The sequence below is a fragment of the Clinocottus analis genome, unplaced genomic scaffold, assembly GCF_023055335.1.
Source record: "Clinocottus analis isolate CAN_PGR_092001 unplaced genomic scaffold, fCliAna1.0.p SCAF_10, whole genome shotgun sequence".
Classification (NCBI taxonomy): Eukaryota; Metazoa; Chordata; class Actinopteri; order Perciformes; family Cottidae; genus Clinocottus; species Clinocottus analis.
In genome coordinates, this window is record NW_027175821.1 from 6,641,930 (window position 1) to 6,668,403 (window position 26,474).

Genomic DNA, 26,474 nt, shown 5'->3' on the forward strand with positions numbered 1-26,474 from the left:
GACCTCTGAAATTAGAAGTGTGAAAAGACCTGAGAAACCGGATATGTTCTTTGAATCTGTCGGAGGAGGCAAACAAGATGGCAGCAGAAGGAAAACGGGCCGCCAGAATGCGCCTCGCAGTCTCTGAGACATATCTCAAAGACAAAAGCTCCAAGAGGGAGATGTGTGTCTAGATAGTGGCCATATGTTGAGCATTACATGCCAGCGTGGTTGCCCATGATTTCATTTCAGCAAAGACATCTAATTAAGGCGGAGAATGGCAGTTATTTCGATCTGCACAATGCAGATTACATTTGCTGCCCTCTTTCCCAGAAATGGGCCGCTGATTCCGATTGTGATGGAAAAGGGAGCTGTTAATTATCCATTTGGAATCTCTACCTGCTCTTGTTATTTGATGTGCTCTCTCCATCACTGAATTAGCACATTTTTGGTTCGGCCCGAGATTTTCATTCCCATGTTTGCTCATCGCATTGCTAATTTCCATGTTTGTTTAGTGCTTATCTTCTTGTTAACACGAATATTATTCCCCCCGTGATCACCAATCTCGATTCCTGCATTTGCATCGGTTGATTCCTTTTACCCAAGCCACAGCACATTAAAGACAGACAGACAATGATCTGACTGTATGCAGCTCGCTGGAATAGTCTCCTCGCTGTGCTGCCTTGTGATGTTACCCACTTACTCAGAGTGGGAAGGTCAGACAATGGCTCTGAATCAAAGCGTTGAGGTCTAATGAGTTAATAACAGGGGGCACTGCATTCTCCATAGAATTAAAAGCCCTGTTCTATTATATCTCTTAGGCAGACAAAGGCCACATTATGAGGGCTTCCAGAGAGGTTCATTTAACACAGTTCTTAAGGACAATTATTTGTTGGAAGCGATTAGCATTGCAAATTGGGGCTGGTGGACTTTGATCGGGTCTTTGACCTATAGCTGCAGATCTTTAGGCCTGCGAGCAAGCGAAGGCGTGCAGAATGTCAATTGTTGTATTATCAACAAATAGCTACTAGAATGCATACTAACTCGCCTGTCTAGCAGTTTGTCAAGTTCAAGGCTGACACAGCAGGATTACAATCAAACCGGGTCTAGGGCACAGCGCTCTTGCAACCTGACAGGGTGACTGAGCTTACTGAGGGAAAAAAAACAAAACACAACATGGGATGATGCGCTTCCTCCTTTAAAGTGTGTACATGTCCTTCTCTCTTTCAAATGACACTGTCTCGCTTGTGTATTGTTTATGTGTGCCTGAGTGCCTGTGAGTGTGTGTTTTTGTGCAGGGTTTCAGCATATGTTCTGGACTGAGAGAATAATGGCCCTCTTTACGCCCCATTATCCTGTTAACAAATGACAGTGTGAGCGCGCTAATAGATGAGAAGCTAAATTTGACCATATTATTTACTCTTTCTGGGGGAAAACAATCCAAGGCTTTAAATTAGTTTATCAAATCACATATTAATCATCAACTCTGCGCTAAACCGTGTTTCCAGTCAGTGAAGATAAGAAGTGTAGTTTTTTTCTTTGGACACCCTGACCCTGTACAACTGTGGAAACATTAAGATGCATGAGATGGGCAAAAAGTTCAAGTACTGCATGAGAAAAAACCCTTTTGTTCTGACGGAATTTGAGATAGCCTGTGGTGTGTGTGAAGACTGTGAATTTAGAGTCAGGCAGAGCCAAGACCACCCCCTGACATTCAATGAGGCTGGCTAAAGAGAGTGAGATAGAGCAGGGAAGAGTGAAAAGAGTAGGAGCGGGAGAGAAGAGAGACATAGGCAGCTTAACATTTGTGTCTCCAGGTCACTAGAGTGGCCAGCTTTAGGGGGAGAGATAACAGGATTACTGCAATCATGGCCACAGTTTTTGTAAGACTTCAACCCCCATCCCACCCTCACTCATCTCCCAAACCGCTCCTCACCCGTCCCCTCATCCTCTCGGCTTGGACCAGAGCTGGGACTGTGATGGACTGGGGCTGGGCTCCACTGGGAAACGAGAGACACTCATACAGCTAATCTCTTCGGGCTGGTTCTGACAGAAAGAGGTTAGTGGCTGCACCAAACTCTCTCTCGCAACAAAAAGACGGCCAACGGATGCAGGAAATCAAAGTATTAGCAGAGGCCTATATATGAATATATAAAAAGAACTGGACTGGTTCAAAGCTGCGACTTTCAGCAAGGTCAAGCTCCTACATATGGTCTTCTATTGTTCTGGATCGGTGTGTAATAAACCGATTAACGTAACTAGCTCTGATGGGGATTATAACTTGCATTTGATCAGTTAATTAGTCAAGCTACATGTCATCTGAAACGTAGAGAGATCCACGGCCTCTAATATCTCCTAAACTCTGCCTCACCCCTGGACTCTTAGCAATGTCATATCCCCGTGTGTTTAAAAATATGCATTCATCGTGACGATCCATTTTCAGAGCTGCTCTTTTCAGGCAAATGCATTTGTTTATAGAGAGTAGCCTGGCTATGTGGGCTCCATAAATCTGTGTATTTGTCAGCAGGATGTGACAGGCTTTTCCTCTCTGACTGAGAGTCTATCAGTCTGAGCTCCAGTGGCCGTGCCCGCTACAGTCAACTCTGATTAATAACTACAAATAGAAGGGACTTGTCTGCTCAGTTATAAATGGGTACTGCGTTTGCTAGGGAAAAGATGCACATTCTGCTTGATAAATCACAGAGCGGGGCGGGAGGAAAACAGCACACAGGAACACAGAAATATAATATGGAAACAATTTCTCTGCTGGGCTCAGTGATAAAGCTGACTGTCTTGTTTAACTTAATGCCAGCAATTACTGGGCTATGCTCTTGTTTTTTTGTGTGCCGAGAATTCATTGCCAGTAACTTTTCTGATGGAGAGATCAGAAAAACGGTTTGTATTATACTCCGTGCATGCTGGTTTTCTCTCCTCTGATACATGAAAGCAAAATGTTTCTGCTCAGATGTAGTTGGCTGCTCAGGAGTTGAGAAAGAAAACGTCATCGTGGAGGTAGCACATAAAGTGTTTACGAGCCCTTTTACACGCAAATGAGAAGAGTAGCTTGAGGTCAAATGCTGCGTAAAAGACTACAGGAGCCACTGTTTAACCAGTTGGACGTCAATTAAACACCCATTTAACAGTAGAACACACATTTTTACAATCAATGGTCAGAAAGCATAATGTATGGGCCTCATTACACGAACACTGAGTCCTAAATACAATACTGGTCGTACAAAGGGAGCTAACTCAAGTATTTCTATCATTTAGGAAAGTTTATGGCGGCTACACGTCACTGGAACTACAATGGGGCTTAAAGAGTCCGCAACATGCACTTATGCACAGCAGTGCATTGAGCTAAATGCTCAATTGCTCACAATGGCAACACTAACGGAGATAAGCAGGGTTAAACAGGGATGCTTACCATGTTCATCAGAATAGTTTAGCGTATTAGCATGCTAACATTTGCCGATCGGCACTAAACACAAAGAAAAGCTGAAGCTTTTGGGGATAACATTTGTTTTATGGCACTAGAGGAAGAGTCACGGGTCACAACAATCGGAAACATTGATCCGTTCGGTGACATGAATGTCTGTAAAAACAAATTCATGCCACAAACAGAGCAAAAAACAAAAAACATATATATTGATATTCATTGCAACATGTACTGGATTAGTATTTTTTGGTGGTCCCTCAAAAGATTTAGCTAAAAAACTGACTTCATCCTCTGTAAAAAAAAAAAAAAAAATTGTAATCTGACAGAAAGTGGGTGGTTTGTGTGTATGTGTGTGTCCGCGCGCATTTACAGTTGAGCGACACTGGCCTTTCAAAACACAGGCAGGTGGGTTTAAAGGAAGAACATTTGGTTATCAATAAACACCAGGATATTGTTATCGTCTACTATAAAAGCATGGATTATGGCCGGTGGTAAACTTACTGAGTATTGCATCCTCAACACCAAAAGCTGACAGTTTCTGAATATTGCACATAAATACAAATATATTAATAATGTAATAGTCATAGTATATTAAAAAGTAAATAAAGAACTAGTTGGCATCATATTCAATTCCTAAGAAGACACCTGGTTGGCACCCTTCCAGTTTGATTAGATGATGCTGTTCGCGCTATCTCGGAGGTTATCGCAGGCTTGGATCCCGGCAGGTGTTTCAATCAGTTGTGTGGTGGCAGAACATCAGTGACGCTCTCCCACAGGTCTAGCGAGGAACAACCGAGTGCACAGTGAGGGTGCTACCAGACGCAGATCATGTCTCCTCTGCTGCTGCGCCAGCCTTGGCTGGGCCCATCAATAGTGGGACACACATTAAATATTAACTTAATTGGTCCCGGCAGAGCCCTGCTAACATACGGCAAGCATCAGACGGAAATGTCACCGTTTCCCCAGAGCCCCGCACACTTAGGATCAAAGACGATAACATTGGTTCTAATCTGCTGTAATTGGAAGATAAGAGATTGCATGGTACAGTCTGCAGAAGTGTAGCGTGTGTGCACATGTTTGTGGGTGTGCGCACATGTCATTCTCACTGATGGAGGCTTGTCAGAAGAGACTTCCAGCCAGCCAGAAAACCTCAGTACCTCTGTTGGTTTCGACAGTTCTCCCTGCGACTGAACAGCCAACAGGAAAGGCAGAGAAATGCCTTTTCTGTTCGGTTTTTTTCTTCTTCCATCTCCCATCAAAAGTACATGTACATGCATGGGAAGTCAACTTATTAAAAAAAACAAAAACACGAGGAGCAGGGTTTTAGCAGGTTGTTAATGCTGAAATTCACATGTGCTGAAGATGTACTGGACATAAACGAGATGTACCACTCCACCATGCCCCTACTGCTACTCCACCACTGTTGCACACTACAATTAACTTTAATGTTAGCCATAGTGAAAGTCTAATCATAAATGGTGCATTTTAAAGATAGTGATTAGTGATTAGGCTGAACCTCTCCAGGGAAGTTTAATCTCCACTCAAAGTGGTTAATGTACTTGCTAAATGAACTGCTCCCTCCGTAATAGCACCAAGAGCAGTGTGAAGTCGAGATTACTAAAGAGTGTGGGCCACATTCTAAATCACTCGCTAAAAACTACAAAACCCTGGAGACGCCGTGGCTTACCACACGACCAGGTTGTGTGAGAGACGGGGAGCTAATGCACTCAAGGGCGCCGGGGGAGCCGCAGAGTATGGCAGCACAAGTGCTGGAGTCAACAAGCTCAGATGTCCTTTTCCTGGCTAAGAGATGGGGAGAATAGCAGAACAAGAGCTATCCAGGGGTTGAGACACAGAGGAAGAGAGAGAGAGAGAGAGAGAGAGAGTTTTCGTGCACCAGCAGCCCTCCTGCATCGAACACAGGACGTGCAAGGTCATTTCAACAGTCACGCTGCAGCAAAACACCACAGGGTCACCCGATGATCAGAATATATAAAGACAACTCTATCATTACAACTGCGTTGACAGCAAGTAAACAAAAAAGCCCTGATATTCATCTGCAAAGCAGAACAATCACTTCCCCTGGAGAGCTGCATCAGCTGTGCTCGGATATACCTCCTGAATGCTATATTCTACATTTTTTTCCCCCACATAAGAACAAAGAATGTCAGCCAGCAATATCTCGGAGCGAGCTGGCTATTATGCAATATCTGCCAGGAACAGACAGATAGCAGCAGGGGCAGAATTGAGCCACAAAGAGACAGATGTAAGCGAGAGAGGTTTTGGCATTTCTCACGCCACAGCTAGAGCCTGTGTTTTCATCTCATCTTCATCTCCCTGAATGTGAGAGTGCTAATTTCAGCTCCAGCCCCCCACTGCCTCCCATTGTTTATGCCCCTCAGCCAACCACAGAAGGTGCTGGTGGCGAACCCCTGCATGAGGAGGTCAGCCATTACAGCTGGCAAAAGTGGACTTGTATGGGAAGAGGCTCTTGTGGCTGGTGTCAGACGAAGAGGAACAGCTTGGAGAGAGGTGTTGAGAGAATGAACAAGAGCACAGGGGTTGCTGGGAAAAGATTGGGGCAGGCTCTCTGTTTAATTTCCTAATTAACCATGCAAATGAAATCGTAACAGGCTACTCAAAGGCAGTCCTCGGGGGAGGGAGGGAGGCATTAGTGCTCGATTATACATCGTCCATGTGGAGCGCAAAAATGTGACGCGAAATATGCTGTTGAACAAAGTGATGGTAAACTTCTCGGCCCACAGAAGTCGAGCGGAATCACCGACGGCATAAAAAGGAAGGAAAACAAAATGGAAAGGTACAAGAGCTGAGATTTGAAGCATTTGGATCGCCTCGCCATATCAAACGGTGCTAACAGGGTTAATTACACCGAAAGTGCCGCCAGAGCTAACAGCGTTGACCAGAGGGTGGCCGCTCCGCTTTCATTAACCAGTGGAGCACGCTCACATGCACGACGCGCACGGAAAGCATGCGCGGCCGACCCGCCTATTTCAACAAAGCAAGAAGAAGCTTGGATAACAACACGCACAAAGGCAGCGTGATTTCCTGCTCTGCTCAGGTAGACGTTACTCTACTGTATATTTATTGTTGATTGCTGCTTTATTAATGCTCTGCATGTCCAATGCAGCTCCTTTCACATCTCTGTGGGCATGCACACAAGAATACACGAAGAGATTGTCCTGTATACCATGATTAACTTCGACAAATGCATTGTTTCAATAATGGGGGAACATCAGCACCACAAATCACACACCCTTGAAAACATGGTGTAATCAGGCTCGCAATATTGTTCAATTTACCATGGCAACGCCTAACTCCTACTTGCCAGCGCCGATTTCTCCTCACGGTCCAATGTGACAGACAATGCCATTACACGTAATAGTCTACCTATCACTCAGGTGCCTCGTGCAATCCCAGGCTGAGAAGCTGCCTGCCAAACAGAATAGCGGGCGCTGCTGCATTTGTCCCACTTTACCTTGAAAACGTCTTGTGTGTCATCCATGCAGTAGACCCTGATGTTGTACTCCAGCGTGGAGCAGTATGCGTCGGAGAAGAGCACCAGCCTCAGGCGCTTGGCAGCGCCCATGTGCAGGGACTCTCCCACCAGGGCGAGGGTGCCCAGCTGCTCCGAGAAAAGCCGGCACGTCTCGGCCTCGAGCTGGCAGTAATAGGGCTCCGACACCAGCTCTTCCCCCATCAGCAGGACGTCCTGGAGGAGGCGAGGCGGAGGAAAAACAAAACAACACACGATGAAAGGTCAAGCACCCAATTTATGTAGGAGGGAAGGGTAATGTGTTTGCCTGGGTAGCTGATGTCTGTATGTGTTGGTGTGTGTTTGTAAAGGGGTTGTTAGGAAAGGACTTTGGCGCAGTAGCAAGGCCTCAAACTCGGTCCTTCCTGCAGTGTGACAAAGTAACATTTAAGCCAAAGGTAATGTTACACGTGTGTCTGAGTAACAGTTGAGATCGGGGGAAATACGAATACTTTGTTCTTGCTTCAAATTCCCTTTTCACTGCAGTACACTTGCTCCATACTGACATAAAGACACACGTTCCCTCATAAAAAGACACACATCCTATAGAACACCATCAATTCACTTAATAATGCATGAACGAGGTACTCAATTGACATGAAAGAAGACTCAAATAGATTACTGGCAAGAATAGATGGTGCTAGAGAAAGAATACAAACTGTGGGGTTGGATATTGGATCGTTGGAGTTTCTGGAATTTCCTTCAGCCTTCGAGATTTGTGAAAGAAGGTGAAAACAACTTGCCTATTCATCTGCAAAACAACACTGTTGCCTAATAGTGAAAGGTGTTCAAAAAAACAACCTCAGTACAGGAACTAATTGTTACTTTTATTTGCGAAGTAGAAAAAGAAAGCCAGATTTATGCGTGTCAGAGAAGCATCATCTTGCTTTTTATTTTTTAGCTTTGTTGAGCTGAGGAGCCGTATCACAACTGCATCTGCAATAAAGAGGACAGACCTGCGAAAATATCGCATCCCATCACAGTAAAGCATAGTTTTATGAGCTAATTCCACCGCTCTCCGGGCTAATTTGATGGGGACAAATTGGACCCAAGGTGACAACATTTTCTCTAAAATCCCATCATGCCAGTTGACTGACTCCTTTCATTACCCAATCAAGCTGAACAGAGCATTTTGCCTGCCAAAAGCCCAGCAAACCCCTCCAGGATCGATTCAACCAGACACCATCTACATCAATAGAATTAGTATTGACACAATTCATTTGCTATGCAACCACAATGGAGTCTCACTTTTTCATCATCTTAATATTTCTTCGAGGTGCAACAGAGAGTGAGCGGGCTCGATTACACCACTGAGCGCTCACTCTACAAGCAATTCATTTCTCCCCCTCCTCCTGCACGTCCATTTTCACCATCTCTTTTCCTCTTTTCCTCCTTTTCTTTCCATCTCCTTCTCTTCACACTCTCCGCTGGTAGCTTCCACCCTGGTTCTCTCGTCCACCTGGCACTTTTTTCTTTGGTGGACACGCACTCATGCCGTTGGGCTATATTTGGTCCGGCGGATGATTAAAAGTGCTGGTCTAACCTCTGCCTCAGACAGGCCAATCCATCCCACAGACACCCCACCGCCGCCACACACGGGGAGGCTGAATAATTTATGCACAATATCGAACATGAAAGAAGACCTACTAACACTCCAAGGCCCACCAGCACCCGTTCCAATCTCTCTGGATTGTGAAGCTGTGTGCGTACCGCCTCAAAGCGCATTTGTTTGCAGCGGTGTGTGTTTGTGCGCGGAGACGCCAAAACGTTCGACCGACTTGATCCAGTTGGGAGTCGGGCAGTTCTGGTTCCTTTTGAAATCTCACGGATAGAAAAATGGGTAGGGAACTTTGTAATTGGAAGCAGCGGTCAAAAATGGTCAAGGAGCACTCAGGAGAGTACTTTGAGGATCAGTCATTTGCTTAGAGAATTTCTGTTTTGAGAAACATGTTGCCTAGCAACTCTTGAGCTGAAGAGAGCCGGCGCTTCCAAGCTTCTTTTTTTTTCTTTCTCTCCAGCCCGATGAGAAAATACCTGATGGACAATAACATTTAAACACTATAGAGTGGATGAGTTCTGGGCCAGGACTGCAGCATTGAGTGCTCTGCAGTGCCAGTTTCAAGTCACTGCTGAGCAGGTTTGTACTTTTTTTTTCTTTTTTTTTTTTTAAAGGAAAACTCTCAGTGAGTTCAGTAAGACTTTACAAATTCACTTGGTGGCAACTTTATCTTTCTATGGAGGATTTGTGCTGAAGTTATAGTGCTGTCTCACCTCCCAAGTGCCCTCATAGTTCTGCTTCTTGAGGCGGACGGCCCAGTTATCGAGGCATGCGTCAGAGCAGTGGTCCATGCTGAGGATAACTGGCCGGCTCAGGACCACCCCTGGAGGGCCACAACTCACAACGGGGCTGAGCAGGGTCTGGCAGCCGGCCAAGGGTAACCTACACAAGGGAGAAAGGAGAGAGAGAGAGAGAAAGAATGGATCTAGATGAAGTGCCTTTACTCATCGAGTTATTTGTGAGAAATTTCTGGTCACCTCTGCATATTATCGAGCAGCTGTTAGCAGAGAATAATGAAAGCCTGCTGGACTCGCTGACGAGCTGAGCATAGTTGTGATGACTGAGTAAATAACACAACACTATCACAGCATGCGACGAGGACCGTGCCTTCAGAGACAGAAGGTAGCAAGCCGGATAAACAGTGTTTCTCAAACAATTCATTTCACTTAAAAAGTGCACACCCTGGTAAAAGGCTAGGTTATTTATTTACATCTTACAGTGCTGGCACAGACTCTTAAGCCTTTCCTAATGGAACAGTAGAGCATCAAAACAAACAGCCTAGTGGCATCCAGGGAAGCCTGCCAGTTAGGCAGTGCTAAAGAGACCCACCTTAAATCTTCCTTCCGTTGAACAGTGAGATAAATCTCATAGATCTTCCCTCTGGGGATGGCCTCGGGAGGAATGAGCAGACTGATTCCTAATGCAAATAACAACAAAGGGAGAGAGTGGGGATAAGGAAGAGGGGGACGGGCTCATTTGTTCTGACTGAACAACGCTTTTGTCACTTCACAAAAGAAGCCGGCCCACTCAACAAAACTGTACGGCTGCAAAAACAAAAACAAAACAAATTTATTCTGAAGGTCAAAGGCAGCCTCCGTCAGGTACAGGAGATGCAAATCGGTGCACCGGCAGCCGAGGCGGCACGCGTCCCAACGGTCAACAATTAGCTGAGACAAAAGCACACACTGCATCGCAAGTTTAAATGTCCTCCGTCTGCCACCAAGTAGATAATTGAGACCGTGGAACAGACTACTCAAGGAAAATTACACTTTCCCAGAAGAGTGCGGGAATGCACCTTGGAGAATAGAGAGAGCTTTTGAGGTAGTTTGAATGTTGTGGCATTAGTGTTGTGATTCTCCTACCAAAATCCTCCATAAAGAATCCTATTCAAAATGTGGGACAAACAGCGACTATGTGACACCATCTTAACAGTCTCTGTATTGTAAACTGGGTGTGTTTACCATTTTTCCAAAAAAAACATCTGTTTGAATTAGGCGTCGTAATGCTCACAGCCTCGTGTGAATCTCTAAACTCTTCCACGAGTCTGCTCTGAAACTGTGCTTAATGACGGCGTATCTCCTCCGAGTGGATGCAAGAGCTGATTTTGTTTTGTTTTTGTTTTCTGCGTCCAAAGGAGGAGATGGGTGCCAATGCGTGGTATAGCCTACATGGCTTTGAGGTAATCCATGCATAAAATATCTGTAAGAGAGCAAAAGGGAGATGGAGAAAAGAGAGAGGGACAGAGAGAGAGAGAAAAAACACAAGAAGAAAAGACCTTTTCTCCCTCAAGATACTGGCTTACTGGCACTGTCATCGGCTAATCTGAAAAGCCTACAATGAGCCAAGTGAAAACTCTGTCTTCCCGTATAATTATATAAGCGCTGTACTTTGCTAATGTGAAGACGGGACGCAAAATAAAGGACTAATGATGGTGGGCTTTTTATATCTTTTATCAGACTAGTCTTTAACGGACAATCTCTATCCCTCGGTCTTCGCATTGGAGTACACAAGTGACACTTGTGGACATCAGCGACAATTTCAACCAGCTCTGTGAAAAGCGAGCGGCCTAATTGGAATAATTTGTTCAAAATTTTATTCCAGGAACCTTTCAAAGTAGTCTGTGTAAAGGAGACACACTTTATGTCAACGTATACCGAACCCTTTGACCATCCTCACTGTGCAGGGTAAATGTAGGTTATTGACAAAGAATTTAACTCATCATACATTTTCCATACCGTAAGGGCTTTACTGTATGTTCACATTTTGTGAGTAGTCACTTTTTTTAGATAAGCAAGTGAAACTTACATGCATTTTTTGTGTTTTATCTTGATCCTTATAAAACAGTTGTAATCTAATTGGCATCACAGTGAGACATACAACCGGTGCACTAAACGGTTTTTATGAGGCTTTGAAACTCTTTAATGTACAATATCCTGCGACAAACTTATTAGGAAACCTACATGTACCAGATTTTATGGCTGAATGGTCTGCGTCACATTTAACAAGACAGTTATGATGTTTATGGGACTCAGTTAGTGATAAATGATCCTTTATGTCTAGATAGAAGCGTTGTGTCATTAATGTAGGTCTAATCAGGATCTGTAAATGTTCCGTTTTTATGTAAAAGAAACGGCAATGTATAAATTGTGAACGACAAAAAAAAAAAACAGTCTTGTTTCGATCGTATTTCGATATTTAGTAGCAGGTGTTACATTGTAGATCGAAATGTTCTTGTTTGTTGGGAGTATAGCAGCTAACAGAACATCCTGCAGATCTTAAAAAGTCCCGTCTCTATAGTAGATATGTGAATTAAGCATAATTTCAAAAGCCAAACTACGGTTATTAAATCAATCAAAAAGGATCTCTCGATCTGGATAAAATTGGTGTATAGCACATATTTATACAAAATCCCTTCGTATCTATCACGTAAAATGGAGGAAAGGGAAGGTTGTGCACATAGAAAGGAAGTTTGCGCTACAATATTGTAGAATACCATTAAAATGTGATATATATATATATATATATATATATATATATATATATATATATATATATATATATATATATATATAGTATGCCATAAAAAAGTAAAGCATGTTAAACAAAAGAAATAAAAAAGTCATGACTAGTATGTTGAAAGAAGTCATAAAAAAGTGATAGTGTAGCATGTTAAATAAAAGTAATAAAGTCATGAATAGTATGGTGAAATAAGTCATTAAAAAGTTATAGTGTATATATAGCATGTTAAAAAAAAGTCATTGTATTGTTTCTGGGAAAATGTCAATAAAAAAGTTATTGTATAATATGTCATTAAAATTAATAAAAGATTCATAGTATAGGTTGTTGAAAAAAAAAGTCATGAAAAATTTTGGCTGTTTCTGCAGCTCTGTCATATATGTCATGCAGAGTACGTCATAAAAGTGATAAAAATGACTGTAGCACAACTCCAATGAATGAGTTACATGCCCATATGATTGACAGTTTACACCTCTTAGTGTGTGTATAGAAAGTCAGTGAGAACACAAACTGGACAAAATAGAAAAGGCATCAGTGTATCTTTATCTTTATCCAAACCAATTGACCTGTACTACTGGTGAACGCACACACGACTCCAAACTGAGAACCCACCTGTGCTGGGAATCGTCAGCCTGCCTCCCAGGAAGTTGAAGGTCCCATAGGAGGTGTTGGCGACATCGCGGGGAAGAGTTTTAAAGTAGCTCTGAGTGGACAGCCGGCTCACAAACTCAGCAGGGTTCGAGTTGAGTTTGCCGTTGTGCAGCGTGTGCGAGCCATTGGGAAGCGGGTCCAGCAGAGGCCCGTTGGTCATTGAGAACTTCCCAGTGCCATCGTGGCGAGAGCGCAGGGTGCCTTGGTAACTGGTGGTGGTGGTGGTTAGATCAGGCTGGATGGTGAGCAAATGGGAATTCTCTGTTAAAATAATGAAAAGAAAAGAGACAAAAGCAAATGTGTGAAACTCCGTGAGTGGCAGCCGAGGAGGGGTTTGTACTTCACAGAGACAGACCTCACACTCTCGAAAAGCTGTCGCAACACACAACAAAAACGGAAAACAACCACAGGAAAGACACATGGTGCTGAGAACCGAAGACTCACCCGCACACACTTGTCAATAATACACAAACACAAATTCCACACAAACCCAGTCAATTCACATTCATTCGCTCTCTCTCTCGCGCTCTCTCTCTCTCTCTGTCTGTCTGTTTAGCAACCACACAATCAATTCCAAACAGAACTCAGACACAGCTTAGCACCCAGAATGTAGAAAGGCTTTTTTTTTCACAGTGAATCACAGGCACTGCAACCCAGTTCCCCATCTCCATCTAACTCAGACAGTTGTATTTCTATTACTCGCTGGTAAACCTCAGAGGCTCCACACAGGCAGTAAACAGAGTGGGTACATTTCCTGACAATGAGGTGGTGGCGAAACATAATGTGTCAGGCAGACAAATAAACAGCTAGTGCATCACACGCACACACACACACACACACACAGAAAAGACATTCACAGCACAACCGCAAACATACACCGGATCAGTGGGACATGTAGATGAGTGCTGCACAGTCACGGTGGGCAGGCGGACAGACCGACGAACGCACAGAGGAGGTTAGAACAAAGAACAGTGTCCTACTGCTGTGGGGGGGAGGCCTGCGTGGCCGCGGTGCCCACACACCTGGCTTACTGGGCTTGATGCCCATGGGCTGAAAGCCAGTGGTGAGGATGGAGGAGTCCGCCACGTCATTATCCAAGTCCTCCTTCTTGCGCCGGTAGACCAGGACCACCACGATGAGCAGCAGTGTCAGACACAGAGCCACCGCCACCATGCCCACGTAGAGCGCCACGTCCTCGGCCCCGCTCACGGCTGTCAGGGGAGGAAGCAGAACGGCAAAAAAAAATGTAAACACAACTGAAAAACTGAGGCATGAATGACAACTCTAAAGTGTGATGCTGAAGCCTCTTTCAATAGATTACACACAAAGGTCTCACTTGAGGATGTGGTTAATAGGTTAATAAAATATATGACAACAGTTCCACATTGCTTGCTTTCCACCTATTGCTGTTTGACTTTATCCTTGACTGTACGATGCAAAGTTAAATGGAGCCAATATTAGTAAATGTATATATAAATATAGTATGAGTAATATTTAAAAGCCGGAAGCTTCAATGTCAGCCTGAGGACAATAGATGTATATGTATGGATAAAAATATAATATATCTTTTTTCTCTCCCCTGTCTTTTTCTCGACAAGCACACAACACCCACAAGAAAGACTAAAAAAGCAAGGATGGAAGAGTTTGCTTATGAAATCTTAGCACCGCTTATTGAATGTCTCTCTCTCCTAAAAGCCTAAAAGATGGAGCGGGAGCATCTTTCTCCCCTGAAAGTACAGTACAAAGATGACAGCTATGCCCAGCCAAACATCAACGTGTGCATGCATTTGTGTGTGTGTGTGTGTGTGTGTGTTTTGCAGGAGAATGGGATTTGCTACGGTTGTCTCTCTGGGCTCGGGGAATCTGGTGGCGGAGGTGGAGAATGCTCCTGGGGCCTTTGTGTAGGGCCATTGTCCCCGGGAGCCACGGGGGCGTAGCGCTGTCAGCTGAACAGAGTCAAGGAGGGGACGCATTGAGCGGTGCAGCTTTGAGGGACGGAGAACAACGGCAAAGGTTAAAGTGCCGCGGGCTGGCGTGTGGTGAGTTGACAACAAAAGGAGGAGGACAGAAGCGGGAGGAGAAGAGCAAACTGAAAATTAAAATTATAGAGGAAAAAAAAAGAAAGCCTAACAGGGAGACAGAATGTGCGATTTACTTATCAGCATTGAGCAGCAATAACATGTCCAAAAAGGTTTGTGTCAAAATGGACCTGATTAACATCAGTTGACATATTTGATGAAAATCTCCTGGCTGGCATAGTATTGGTTGTTTTTTTTAACCCTCCTATCATACTACTGCTTGACAGGGACTGCAGTGCTCACCATTGGAAGCACTGATTTGACACATTTTAATTGGTGTTGGTAAATCTGTGATCTGACAAAGGCATAATTAAATTAGCAGAGTGCCGAGAGTCACAATTGAAGAAAAATGGACAAAAACATATTCCTTCTGTCTGCGTCTCACTCTCATCTCCATTCATTTCTTTTCATCCATTTGTCCTTGCCTTCTCCTCTTCCCTTGAAAAATCCATTTCTTTGGACAAAGCCGCCAGACATACCCAAGTCTTTAAGAGAAATGCCAGAATCTATTTCATGGGTGATTATCTCAGTACAATCTGATACCTTAAGTAGCAGGATTATATGCAGCCAGGCTCTGTGGCGGCCCGTTGTAATGCCAGAGATATCTTGACATTCAATCAATTGTGACTGACTGGCTGAAGATAAACACAAGTGGGTTTTGTTTTTGACGTCACATGGCACATGTGCACAGAACATACCTGTGGTATCCGAAGGGTCTTACAGAATACATACACGGCTCCTCCACCTCTTATTCCATCCATTTATCTGCCTGTGCCTCTGTCTTCTGACTCTCTCCCCTCAGGGAAGCATTGAGGTGCTTAACTGTAAGCAGCAGGGCTAAACCCTCCACCTTTCAAAAAAGGGGGAGAGACTATGGTTGAACCTCTCATTAAAAGTTCCCAAAATCCAATTGTCTTGGTGAGTCAAAGGGCAGACGAGGCTGTGATATTTGGACTTTTAGCGCTGCGGTCTACAGAGAGATGTGCAGTTCGACTAAAGACAAAACAACACCCCTCAGCAAGGAGACAGGCCAACTGGTTTCTGCTGATTGGATAAACATAGCCTTAGATTGGCCAGTTGCTGTTTACTTTCTAAGGGCAAACCAAAGGCACCTCGCGAACCTCGGATGCAGAGATCCAGTATCTCTACTCTTCCTTTTCCCCCACACGCCATTCTTTCACCCAGACAATAGAGTCAGTCAATCAGACAACTATCTTTCTCTCTCTCTCTCTCTCTCTTTTTCTTTCTTCCTCTCGCTCTCTCCCTCTATTCTGTGTGTAATCTCTGGTGGTTTATCGGAGCATCACTGAGAGAACTTTTATCTGACCCACCAGGTGTCAAAGTGAAACGATCCCGACGCTCACTACAACCCTGACCAGCAAGCCCTCTCAGCTCTTCCTGGCCCTGCTCATTGATTTTCATGATGCCAGCCAATAATTGAAAGGACATCCATCACACTTTAATTGACACAGCTAATCAGGTTTTATAATTGGATGGGCTTTACTTCAGTCCCCCTCTAGCGCGCCCTCTCTCGCCCTCTTTTTCCAAACAGACTCCACCAATTTATCTCTCTTCTGCTCTGCCGCCCGTCACTCCATGGTTCGTGTCCACTTGGCGTAATTGCTGGCGGAGAACTTTTGATTCTCTTTTTGTGTGACGTCTCTCCATGATTGACACCCGTCTGCGGATAATCTGTGGATGTGATGGGCTGTTTTCACAGCTGACCCTGGGCCAATCTCTGTTTGTTCCCCTCTCCCTGAGCTTACGGTGCAGATCCTCAGACTCGCTTCAGGGCTGGCTGGTCAGTTTCTGACTTGAGATGGGCCAGTATGGACTTATATAAAAAATAATAATTCATCTCCTCTGAGGCGATGTCCTGTTGAAGTTTGGACTCTCGCTGCATTGGCAGTCAGCACACCGTTTGCACCAGATAGCCCTCAACTCTCTCTACCTGCTTCTTTTTCTCTCCCACATTGATAAATAAAAGCTTTGCAGCCTCTTGTGCCTCCCCCAGGGCATTTATCAAGAGACCTGAGAATATATTTCATCCCAGGGCCAATCCTAGTCACTCGCCCGAAGATGAATACCATTGGAGTTCTTAAGGTCAGGGAAATATGGCTACTAAAACTCTCAAAGTGAACGTGACCATTACAATCTCCACAATACAGTCGTTCCATCCCTCAGCGGGCCCCGGTGAAATATGGCCCAAAATAAATGTTCAAGCCGTGACCCCGCTTGTGACGAACAGACCCATGACGAAAACATCAGCTGCTTCAGCAACAAATTAGCTCCCTAAGTCAAAAACAGAGTGAAGACAGAATCATAGTTTGATGGGTTTCTCAAAATCGTTTGTGACACCAGCAAAACAGGATGCTGCTGTATATTAAGATCATTACCTTCATTACACACATTAGGCCAAATAATTGCTTTTATGTTGTACTAATTTCCTGTGCCTATATGCGAGCAGTATCACACCCCTCCCTCCCCGATACCCTTTTTTGTGCCCTCTAACACCTGCCTGCCATTCCAGCTCTGGCACGCTGCCAGCGTATTATTTCCCTGCGCAGATTTTGCGTAGCTCCATCTTGGGCTTTTGTTTGCTTTATGAAAATGATCCTGCCTGGGTCAGATCTGTTTATTTTTGAGCTGGAACACAAAGCTCGCTGCTGCACATTGATTCTTCTACATGCAATACCAAAAAAAACAACAATCTCATCTAACGTGTGCCATTCCAGGCTTAATGAGGGAGATTACAGATGTCTGTGAGGTCCTCGCACAAAGGACGCCTTTTGTGTCGGTGCAACTACAGCTCACGCTGCAGTTGTATTGTTCGATTACACTGGAGGAGAGAAGTGTGCCTTTTGTTTCAGGGGGAAGTTTTCCATCTCAGCTAATCGCCTGCAGACATGGTTGAAGTATGCGAGTTGCTGACAAGCCAAAACCATCTTGCTATTTTGCTTATTAGAATACTTCACACAGCCGTTGTCTATGGAAACGCATCTGCTGGGAACAGATTGGGACAGGCATTCTTCAGAGGCCAGCGCTCCGCTCTGCACTGTCAGTGTAAATACTGAGTGACTCTGTGTGCATTTGTGTGTGTGTGTGTGTGTGTGAGGAACAATGACTGGCATCTTTGTGTATATATCTTGCCTCTCTGGGGAGGAGCTGCTGACCTTTGATGATGGGCCGACTGAGCTCCCTGGTTCACTGCATCAGCCAATATTCAGCTATCGGTTGACACACGCACAAGCTCGCACACACGCAAACACATTCTCACACACATTGTGCTAACCCATAAACACAATGCGACGTACAGACGCTCAATCCCCCCCCCCTTCCCCCTCCAGCTCTCCATGCATCGGTCCATCTGATCACGTCAAATGGTGCAAGATGCATAATTCACTTTATTAATTCACTGGCCCATGTGAACCCAGTCCCCATTAAAATCCAGTGTTTATCATGCGGATCAGCCAAAGAGCACGCTATTTATAACATTTTCTCTATGAGACACCACCCTGAGACTCATCATTTCTGGATGGGAAGTTGCAATATCTTTCTGTCTTTGATTTCTGTAGGGAGTGACAGAGCTCTCCTTTCATGTCCATCTGGTCAGCAGTGGACCCTGTGGTGCAACTTTCCACTCAGCTGCCGTGCTTTGCGCTATCTTATCCTGACAGTACACACATGCCCTATTAATGACACACGGGGAGCGGGGACATCGTGGCTGCTTTACACAAAAAGTTAATTTCATATCGCCTTCGTAAGTATATCAACGCACAGCATAAACACAAATCACAGCACACGTGCACGCAGGCCATGTGTGTTTTCGCGGCTGATTTGACCCGTGGCACTTTATCTGACAGGTTGTGTTTTATTCAGAAGAGAGATGGTTTAATTCTCACCTCTATTAATAGCTCAGAGAGCAACACGGCAGCGACGCAGGTGAAAAGGTTGTATATTATCTTAGCAGCGGGTGTCATACCAGTGTTTATTAGAACCGATTGTCTAAAAAGGTCACACCGGTGGGGACGAGCCAGTAATGGGCCGCAGACAATTCTACCGCCAGTACAAGTGTCTTATGAAATGGACATCCTTCCTTCCATCTATCACAGGGAACTGATGCCATGAGGAGGCATAAAATGTTTATTTGATCTAATAAAAAGAGAGGACGCTCTCGCTCACTGTGCCAAAGTGGAAACAGTATTTAAAAAGAGAGCATGAAGGGGAAAGTCACTCCACCTGCCTTAGTTCAGGGGTTAATTGATGCTAATCCTGTAAACTGGTTGCCTATGTATTGCTTATGATCTACTTGATATTGTAAGTGATGTAGGGTGCAAGACTGAACTCAATGTTTATGCATTTTCATACATCACAGCACGTCAGGCTTCTTTTACTTCATATCAGTGTTTTCTGGCTGCAGCTCTGAAATGTTGTTTTTTAGCATATTTGAGAAATGTTCATTTGCAACTAATCAGCTCGTCTACAATAAGCAAATGCAAAACCAAACTGCATTCAACTGATCCTGCTGCAGAAAAGGGGGTGTCAAATATATAGTATCTACCCTCCATTGTTCCACTGAGTTGTTAGCAGTGTTTGGGTGGTCAGTGCACTCACTCTGTGGGCACTGCTCGCTGGTACAGTTGAGAGACTGGAGGTCGAGCCCCTGGCAGTCTTTGCCCCCGGTGCCAGGTGAGGGCTGAGTGCATTCCCTGCTCCTCCACATTGAACAGTCTGCACCGCACGGCGACCACTTGCTCCACTCGCTCCAGCCTCCGTCCACTGCAAACACATGTAATGAAAAACATGGGTGAGCACAAACACACACACACACACACACACACACACACACACACAGCAGCGAAACCATGACCGATTCACTTCAACCAGAGATATCTCAGTTCTCAGGAAAAACTATTGATCGGAAAACATGCTGAACTCTTTCAATAAAACAAGCTAGAACTCATTCTTACAAACAGTGTGAACTGATGAAACTCTACATGGAGAAGTTCAGATGCAACAGCGGTGTACAAGCAGTGGTGCATTTGCGTGTGAGATGAGAACAACTGGTAGAATACTCTGTTGCCATCCTGTGCAAATCCACTCGCTCTAAAATGGAAACCTGGTAGGTAAAGCATTATAAAGACATGCAAATCCACTCGCACACACTCAAATCCAGCAGAAGCACAGGGAAACCAAAGCGTGTAAAACTGCTGAGGAGAGCCATATTGTCTCGATTCTGCTTTCTTTGTTTATTTTTAACATGGAAATCAGACGCAACTAAAGCTAAACCCCAAAGGCACGTGGGTGCTGTGGCCTGGTAGACTCACACTGACAACAAACTAAATCTGTACAGGGAGGAGAATTTGACCCTTGGGAAATTGTCCCTCTAGTCTACTATATATATATATATATATATCTATATATATATATATATATATATATATATATATGAAATCGTCCTAAATTAACATTTGTGAGATGAAGCAAATCTGCCTGGTTTTGATTTCTTTATCAAACAAGCCGATACTGTAAAAAGCAACATGTGCTTTACCGGCATGCATTTAAATGGAAGCCATAATACAGGTGGATGTATATTACACCTGCAAAGTATTTCTATCTGCCAAGGCTTGAAACACACCACCATCAACACAAGCAAAATGAAACCAATGGAAATGGGACGGTAATAGTTCTTTGCGGGCCTCGCCGTAAGAAATATCAGCAGCTTTACCGCACGCGGAGAGGGAGACCATTTTGCAAAGGTGGGAGTAATTTGGCATTGTGGTGGGGTGGAGTGGGGGAGCCAGGCGGCTGGGAGTGATATTGAGAGTGACACAGCGCCAGGCCTGGGGAAGGTTACCAACGGGCTAATGGGAAAAAGAGCAGTAATGAGCTCTCATGGGGGAAAAACGCCACTGTCTCGCTCTCCCTCAAATGTAGGGGTGAAGGGGACCAGACAAGAATCACCAGAGCAACACACACACACACACACACACACACACACACACACACACACACACACACACACACACACACACACACATATGACAGTAGTAACCCTCCTCCTGACTAACCTAAGGGCAAGAAAACCTTAGTGCTCATTAATCCTTGCAGTAAATAGTGCAGGGGGCATGACCCCAAGAGTGCAGGTCTGACCTGCTGCAGGGACTCTGGTTAATAAAATAAAAGCTTGAGAGTCACTCAGGGTGGGATTTCTATTATTGCATAACTGCACCAAGCAATGATATTATTTGGTGTTGCAGCCAATTGGAAACCAAGCTAAATGCCACTGTGAGCTGTGAGCGGATCAAGCCAATGGCACAGGTGTTAGACCCAAGTCTGCATGTTGGTCCGTTTCTGTACTCAGATGATTGCTAGAGAATGTGAGTGTGTTTGGTATGTTTGTGTGTGATGGGATGCTGACACAGCTCAGGCCTCTTTGCAGTCAGATCCATTTGGCAGAGAGAGCAGAACCAATCAGATAATTGTCCTTGTTTGGCATTGAGTGGACCCATCCGTGGGCCAGTGGGCTGATTATCCAGGCTGGGAACGAGAATGATTGAATAGAGAATTACATCCTAATGAATATATTATGTCGCCCCTCAGTTTATCCACACCACTGTGAAATAAAGAGATGAGATCAACATCTGCCCTGATGAGGCGATGAAATTCAACTTCTTTTTTTTTCCCCCACCACAAAGCAAGACAAATGGCCATGCAAATAACATTTACAAACACGGAGATTGGAGTGGGAAGAGAGCTCACAAGGATGTGGATGAGACTCAAGCGCTGTGACCCAAGGCTGAAGAAAGTCAAAGAAAGATGAAGATGCATGAACAGTTCTTGATGGCCTGTCTGACTCAATCTGAACACATGTTGCAAATATTTCAGAAACAGTGGAGGCGTCCCACAGAAGCAGAGACCAGAGAAACGTTTGGACAGCAAACAAGACGAAGGGACGGCCGTCTGTGGCTGCAATAAATGCAGTGAAGCGAGACAATTGACACTTCCCTTGATTTTCTTTCTTTTTTTTTAAAGTTCAAGGCTGGAATCAAAGCCTTTCCTTTTCCGTTTCCAGAATCCACATAAAAAAAAAATGTTATCCGCAGCCACAGTTTTCCTTATCAAATCCCCAGAAAGAGATTGTTAGCGCCACTGCAAAAAGCAGCACAGCTGATTTTCAATCATGCAGCACCACAGGTTTTAGGTCAGACGGGTCTCTGAGGAGGGAAAGTAATACAATAGCCCAGTGGCAAGCCCCCATTTGGACATGTTGTAGGGGGGGAGAAGCAAAAGGGACCCGGCCATTCTTTACAGGTCAGTAGGAGGGCCTGTTGAAGGCTTTGCCGTTCCAAATGACAACGGCTACTGACGGACACAGTCCGAGATCACCGGACACCTATGGTTTCTGTGTCCTTGAGGGAAACACAAGGAGGTAGACAAGTACCACTGAGACCAGCAGGCTGCCGCTCTGCTCCCACTGTCCTGTCAACACACATGCGCACCGTAACCACGCCTAATCCCGGTGTTCAAAGGCTGATGAAAAAAAAAGGGCCACAGAAAACTACGCACCCATGCAGGGGGTTGATAGCTGAGCCACAGCAAGTGTGCTGCAATTGAGATTAACAACCAAACCTTATTCTGTATTTCTGACACATTTTATACATACAAAAACCAGATTTCTGTTAGTGGTTGTGATGTGGTATTTTATGGATAACTGCACAAAGCGGCGTCTACTCCCTTATGTTAACTAAAACACTAGAACAAACCAGAATGAGACAGACTGCGACACGAGGAGGGTGAGCCAAAACAAATGGCACAGAATGATTAAAAACCGCGCTGATGCGAGGCCGTCACCAGATGGCCACCGTCTTTTCGCAGTGAACTAAAGTGTTTTTTCTCTCACATTTATTAACCGCGGCGGTTATTTCTTCCTTGAAAAAAATTATGAAGTCTCCGGAACAATCTCTAATAATATCCAGAGACCCGCGAATGCTTGCTTCGAAAGAAGAAAGAGGCATTTTCCTGAAGTGTAGATCGTAGACATATGGGCGTTAACTTGCATGTGTGCAGCACGAAACTTGCACAAACACACGCATACAAGTACGCATACACAAATAAAGCAGCCTAGAGTCTGTTTGTTTTCCATCTAGAAGAATTCTCACAGCTCCTCTGGCAAGCCTAAGGGATCAGTACAGTATTTAAATAATTCACACGCGTTTGAAACCTCCTCAGGTTGTTTGCTGTTCTCCAACGCACCGGCAACGATTCCATTAATTTGTGTGGGGCAGCTGTCACTGTGTCACTTACAAATCTGGGGACTTTGTATTCGCTGTTGACACAGGTAGTGTGTCTTTGTTGGAGATGTTGCCGTGATCTGACATTTTGCCATGACTGTTGGCTCTGATCACACGGCAACGGGGAAGAGTCAATGAAAGGGTGAGGGATGGACTGCAGATTTAGTGGGCTACTTCGGCAGCATACGATGAGATGGAGACAAAGGAAGAGGCAGAGAAAGGGAAAGAGAAATGGAGATAAGCTCTTGCATAGTTTGGCTACTTGCTGTCTCAAGTGTTGATCTGCTCTGCTCTCAGCCTCAGGCTTTAGCCTTAGCCTCCTCCTCCTCCTCAGTTCCCTGTTTCTCTCCCAGCATGAAGCCCATCTTATCTGCCACACAGGCATCCATAAACTCTCATTAAAACACGTTGGGGACTTAAACAAAAGTACAGATGAGCGTCTCCATCTTCACACTTTCCAGATGAGGTGGGAGCTCACATTTAGAGACAAGTCATTCTGAATAGACATTTGGAGAGTTCTGCTACTGGTGTCGGTCTGTGGAAGCTCATCTGAAGTGTGTGTGTGTGTGTGTGTGTGTGTGTGTGTGTGTGTGTGTGTGTGTGTGTGTGTGGAAACGTGCCTCTGTGGCTGGAACTAAACACTGTTCTTACGGAATAATGCTACTTTTTAAATGTGGAACAACACACGCCAACGGCATTTGAACAATAAATATATATATAGACTTAGCCAGAAAAGGCAGAGACAAATTATAGCCGTTGCATCTTGTTGCTCCCAAATATGAATTGATTTGTTTCCAGCAAATATTCATCCATGCAGTTGACAGCATCTCCTTATCCCTAAAGGAGGAGTAAAGCAAATCTGTGGGGCCATCGATGTGTTTTAGACAAAACAGAATGAAACTGCAAATCACAAAGAATAAGCAGATAAAAACAAAATAGATTTTTCTGTAACTCATTTCAAAGACTTAATGCTGTAAGCTAAATGCACTAGAGAGCTTATAATCAACCAAGAATCTGAATCTGGATAATTAATGAACACTCTTGAAACAACACCAGAATGAAGTCATGTATTATTTTAAAATGACACTCAAAAACAAAAGGCACTGAGCAAAAGATGCCTCTCAAGTCAGACTTAAAAAGCTTCTGAATCCAAATGTCAGCCGTGTCCAAATAAATAACATGATGTCTATCTGCAGCATTACGGCTCCCGGTGTAATTCATTCTGCTCAAGTTTCTTTCTTCTGAAATGAGCTGGAATCACCATCTACTGTGAGTGCAGTGGATTAGACCTGCGAAGGCTATAAGCAAAGTGATAATGAAAGCTGTTATCCTGTATGTTATGATGCTCTGTGCCCGGCCGCTCTCATCTGTTCCCTCTTGCTCAACGTGGCTCTAGGAGAACATCTATTCATGTATTCAGGCTGGTGATTCATACATAAGTTAATCATGTGGACCCAGACGCTTTTTCGGGGTCGTCTTTGCTGAGCTGTGTGTGAGCTGGGTGACGAATTATGGGAGTGGTCGGTTCATCTTGGGGGACTCCAGAGGCATGTCTGCGAGTACACAACAGGGCCGCGGCGCCACTTGTCGGCAGAAACAACAGCCAATGATCCCCGGGCTGTGGCGTGGCGGATTTCGGCCTTGAAGGGAGCCGTCCCGGGAGTCCGACAGCCGGGGTTTGTCTGCGCCACTGAAAGGTAACCAGCGAGAAAAGGAGGCAGAGACGACTCTCTGTTGCCAAACAACAGGACTGATGGAGGTGCGAGCGGGGTCGCGTCGCTGTAACATCTCATCAAGTAAAAAAAAAAAAAAAACAGAAAGTTATTTCCTTCACAAAGTCTCTGCCAACAGTGTTCACAGGACACAATGCAATTTCTGTCACAGCACCTTAAGGGTTGAAATTACACACTTTCTCCGAGTGGGGCGAGAGAAAGATAGAAAGGGGTGGGGTTTAGTCTTACAATAGCAGCTTGGACTGACATTAATCTCTTTAAGCTCGCGGAGGTCAGTATCCTGCTTTGCTGTGGGGGAATGTCAAGCATCCCCAGACACCCCTCTAATTCCATGACTCGTTGCTCCAGCGCTAATAATCCAGATAGAGTCCTGATGGAGTGTCACGCATTGCTGTGTTTCCTTTGTCTTCCTCCTCCTGCTGTATTCCAGCGGGCAATGTTACTTACACTCATGCTTGACATCTAGTGATGTCTTTACATGGGAGATGTGTAACACAATGCCCTGATTCACTGAGGAAGATAACCTCTGTTTTAGGCATGGAGAAGCTTCCACTGCCAGAGGTGTTGGATTTCCCTCTCTGCTATTTAGCGAGCGGGAGATTTCTCCTGCGGTCAGCACGGCTGCTGAGTCCCAGCTATTTGTCCACGGACAGATCTGCTGGCAGCTAAACAGCGAGCTCTTTTACACACCTTTTCTACTTCTTTCTCAGTTTTCCTCTCCTCTCTGTCACTCTGGGCTTTGTTCCTGCCTTCCTTCCACTGGATCGGATTCTATCTGTCTCTATCCTTCCACCTACACCTCCCTTTTCCTATCCCGCTCCCTCTCCCTCCGTCGGGGGGCTAATGTAGGACTGCAAATGAAGCAGCTTGACTTCCATCTCAGGCTACCCAAGATCGATATGTGTTGCTCAGTATCAGGCAGGACACTCTCTGCCTCTCCGACGCTGTCACAAGGGACAATGGGCAGGCAAATGAAACGCCCTCAACTCCTCACACGTAAACATGGCACAGGCTGCCATAATTCAGCTTTTTATTACCCGTATTTACTACATAGCGTGAGCAGCAGAGAACAACAAATGTACAAGCTGGTCTGACACAATGCCATGTTTGGGACCATGTCTCTAAAAGCAGACAGGTCTCTGAAATAAAAGCAGGACCGGCGTGCAGCGCAGCAGATAAAGAGATATGTGAACAAAGAGTGAACAATAAATCACGTTCAGGATGAGGCCTTACTGTGAAGACTAATAGACTCTGACATTGCTGTGTAAGCGGTCTGATTGCAAGAAAAAAACAGAAGCACCGACGTCTAAGGAAAGACCTGGGTGCTGGAACAAAAGGCAGCCAAAATAAAGATGAGTTAATGACTTCTAGATGCAAAAAAATGCAAAAAGGAAGCCACAGGAAGCCAAGCACCACAGGACAAACGGGGTTGCCTGGGAGTTACCTGGACAGGTGGCCACACAGGCACTTTTCTGGACGTTCTGCCCCTCACAGGATGTGCCTCCATTCAGTGGCGTGGGGTTGGTGCAGCTCCGACTCCTCTTCTGCCAGCCACGCCCACACACAGCACTGCAGGACGACCAGGTGGTCCACGTGGACCAGCCACCGTTGACTGTCAGACCAGTGCCCGGGGAAAGGTGGGTGAGGGAGGGGGGAAGGTTGGGAGGGAGGAGGGA

At 45.0% G+C, this 26,474-nt stretch overlaps 1 protein-coding gene across 4 annotated transcripts in view; it reads right to left on the minus strand.

Moving 5' to 3' along the window:
- The window catches only part of unc5a (unc-5 netrin receptor A), a 124,228-nt gene that overhangs the window by 9,804 nt on the left and 87,950 nt on the right, over positions 1 to 26,474 (minus strand). The window contains exons 6-12 of one of the 4 annotated variants that reach the window (XM_068584821.1): positions 26,243 to 26,410; positions 19,386 to 19,550; positions 13,716 to 13,904; positions 12,655 to 12,954; positions 9,856 to 9,943; positions 9,240 to 9,408; positions 6,912 to 7,145 (exon numbers count right to left, since the gene is read on the minus strand). In XM_068584821.1, the coding sequence (XP_068440922.1) occupies positions 6,912 to 7,145; positions 9,240 to 9,408; positions 9,856 to 9,943; positions 12,655 to 12,954; positions 13,716 to 13,904; positions 19,386 to 19,550; positions 26,243 to 26,410 (1,313 nt within the window). Of the gene's footprint in view, positions 1 to 6,911; positions 7,146 to 9,239; positions 9,409 to 9,855; positions 9,944 to 12,654; positions 12,955 to 13,673; positions 13,905 to 19,385; positions 19,551 to 26,242; positions 26,411 to 26,474 lie in introns of all 4 variants that reach the window. The other 3 variants (XM_068584813.1, XM_068584838.1, XM_068584830.1) reach the window with 3 other exon arrangements.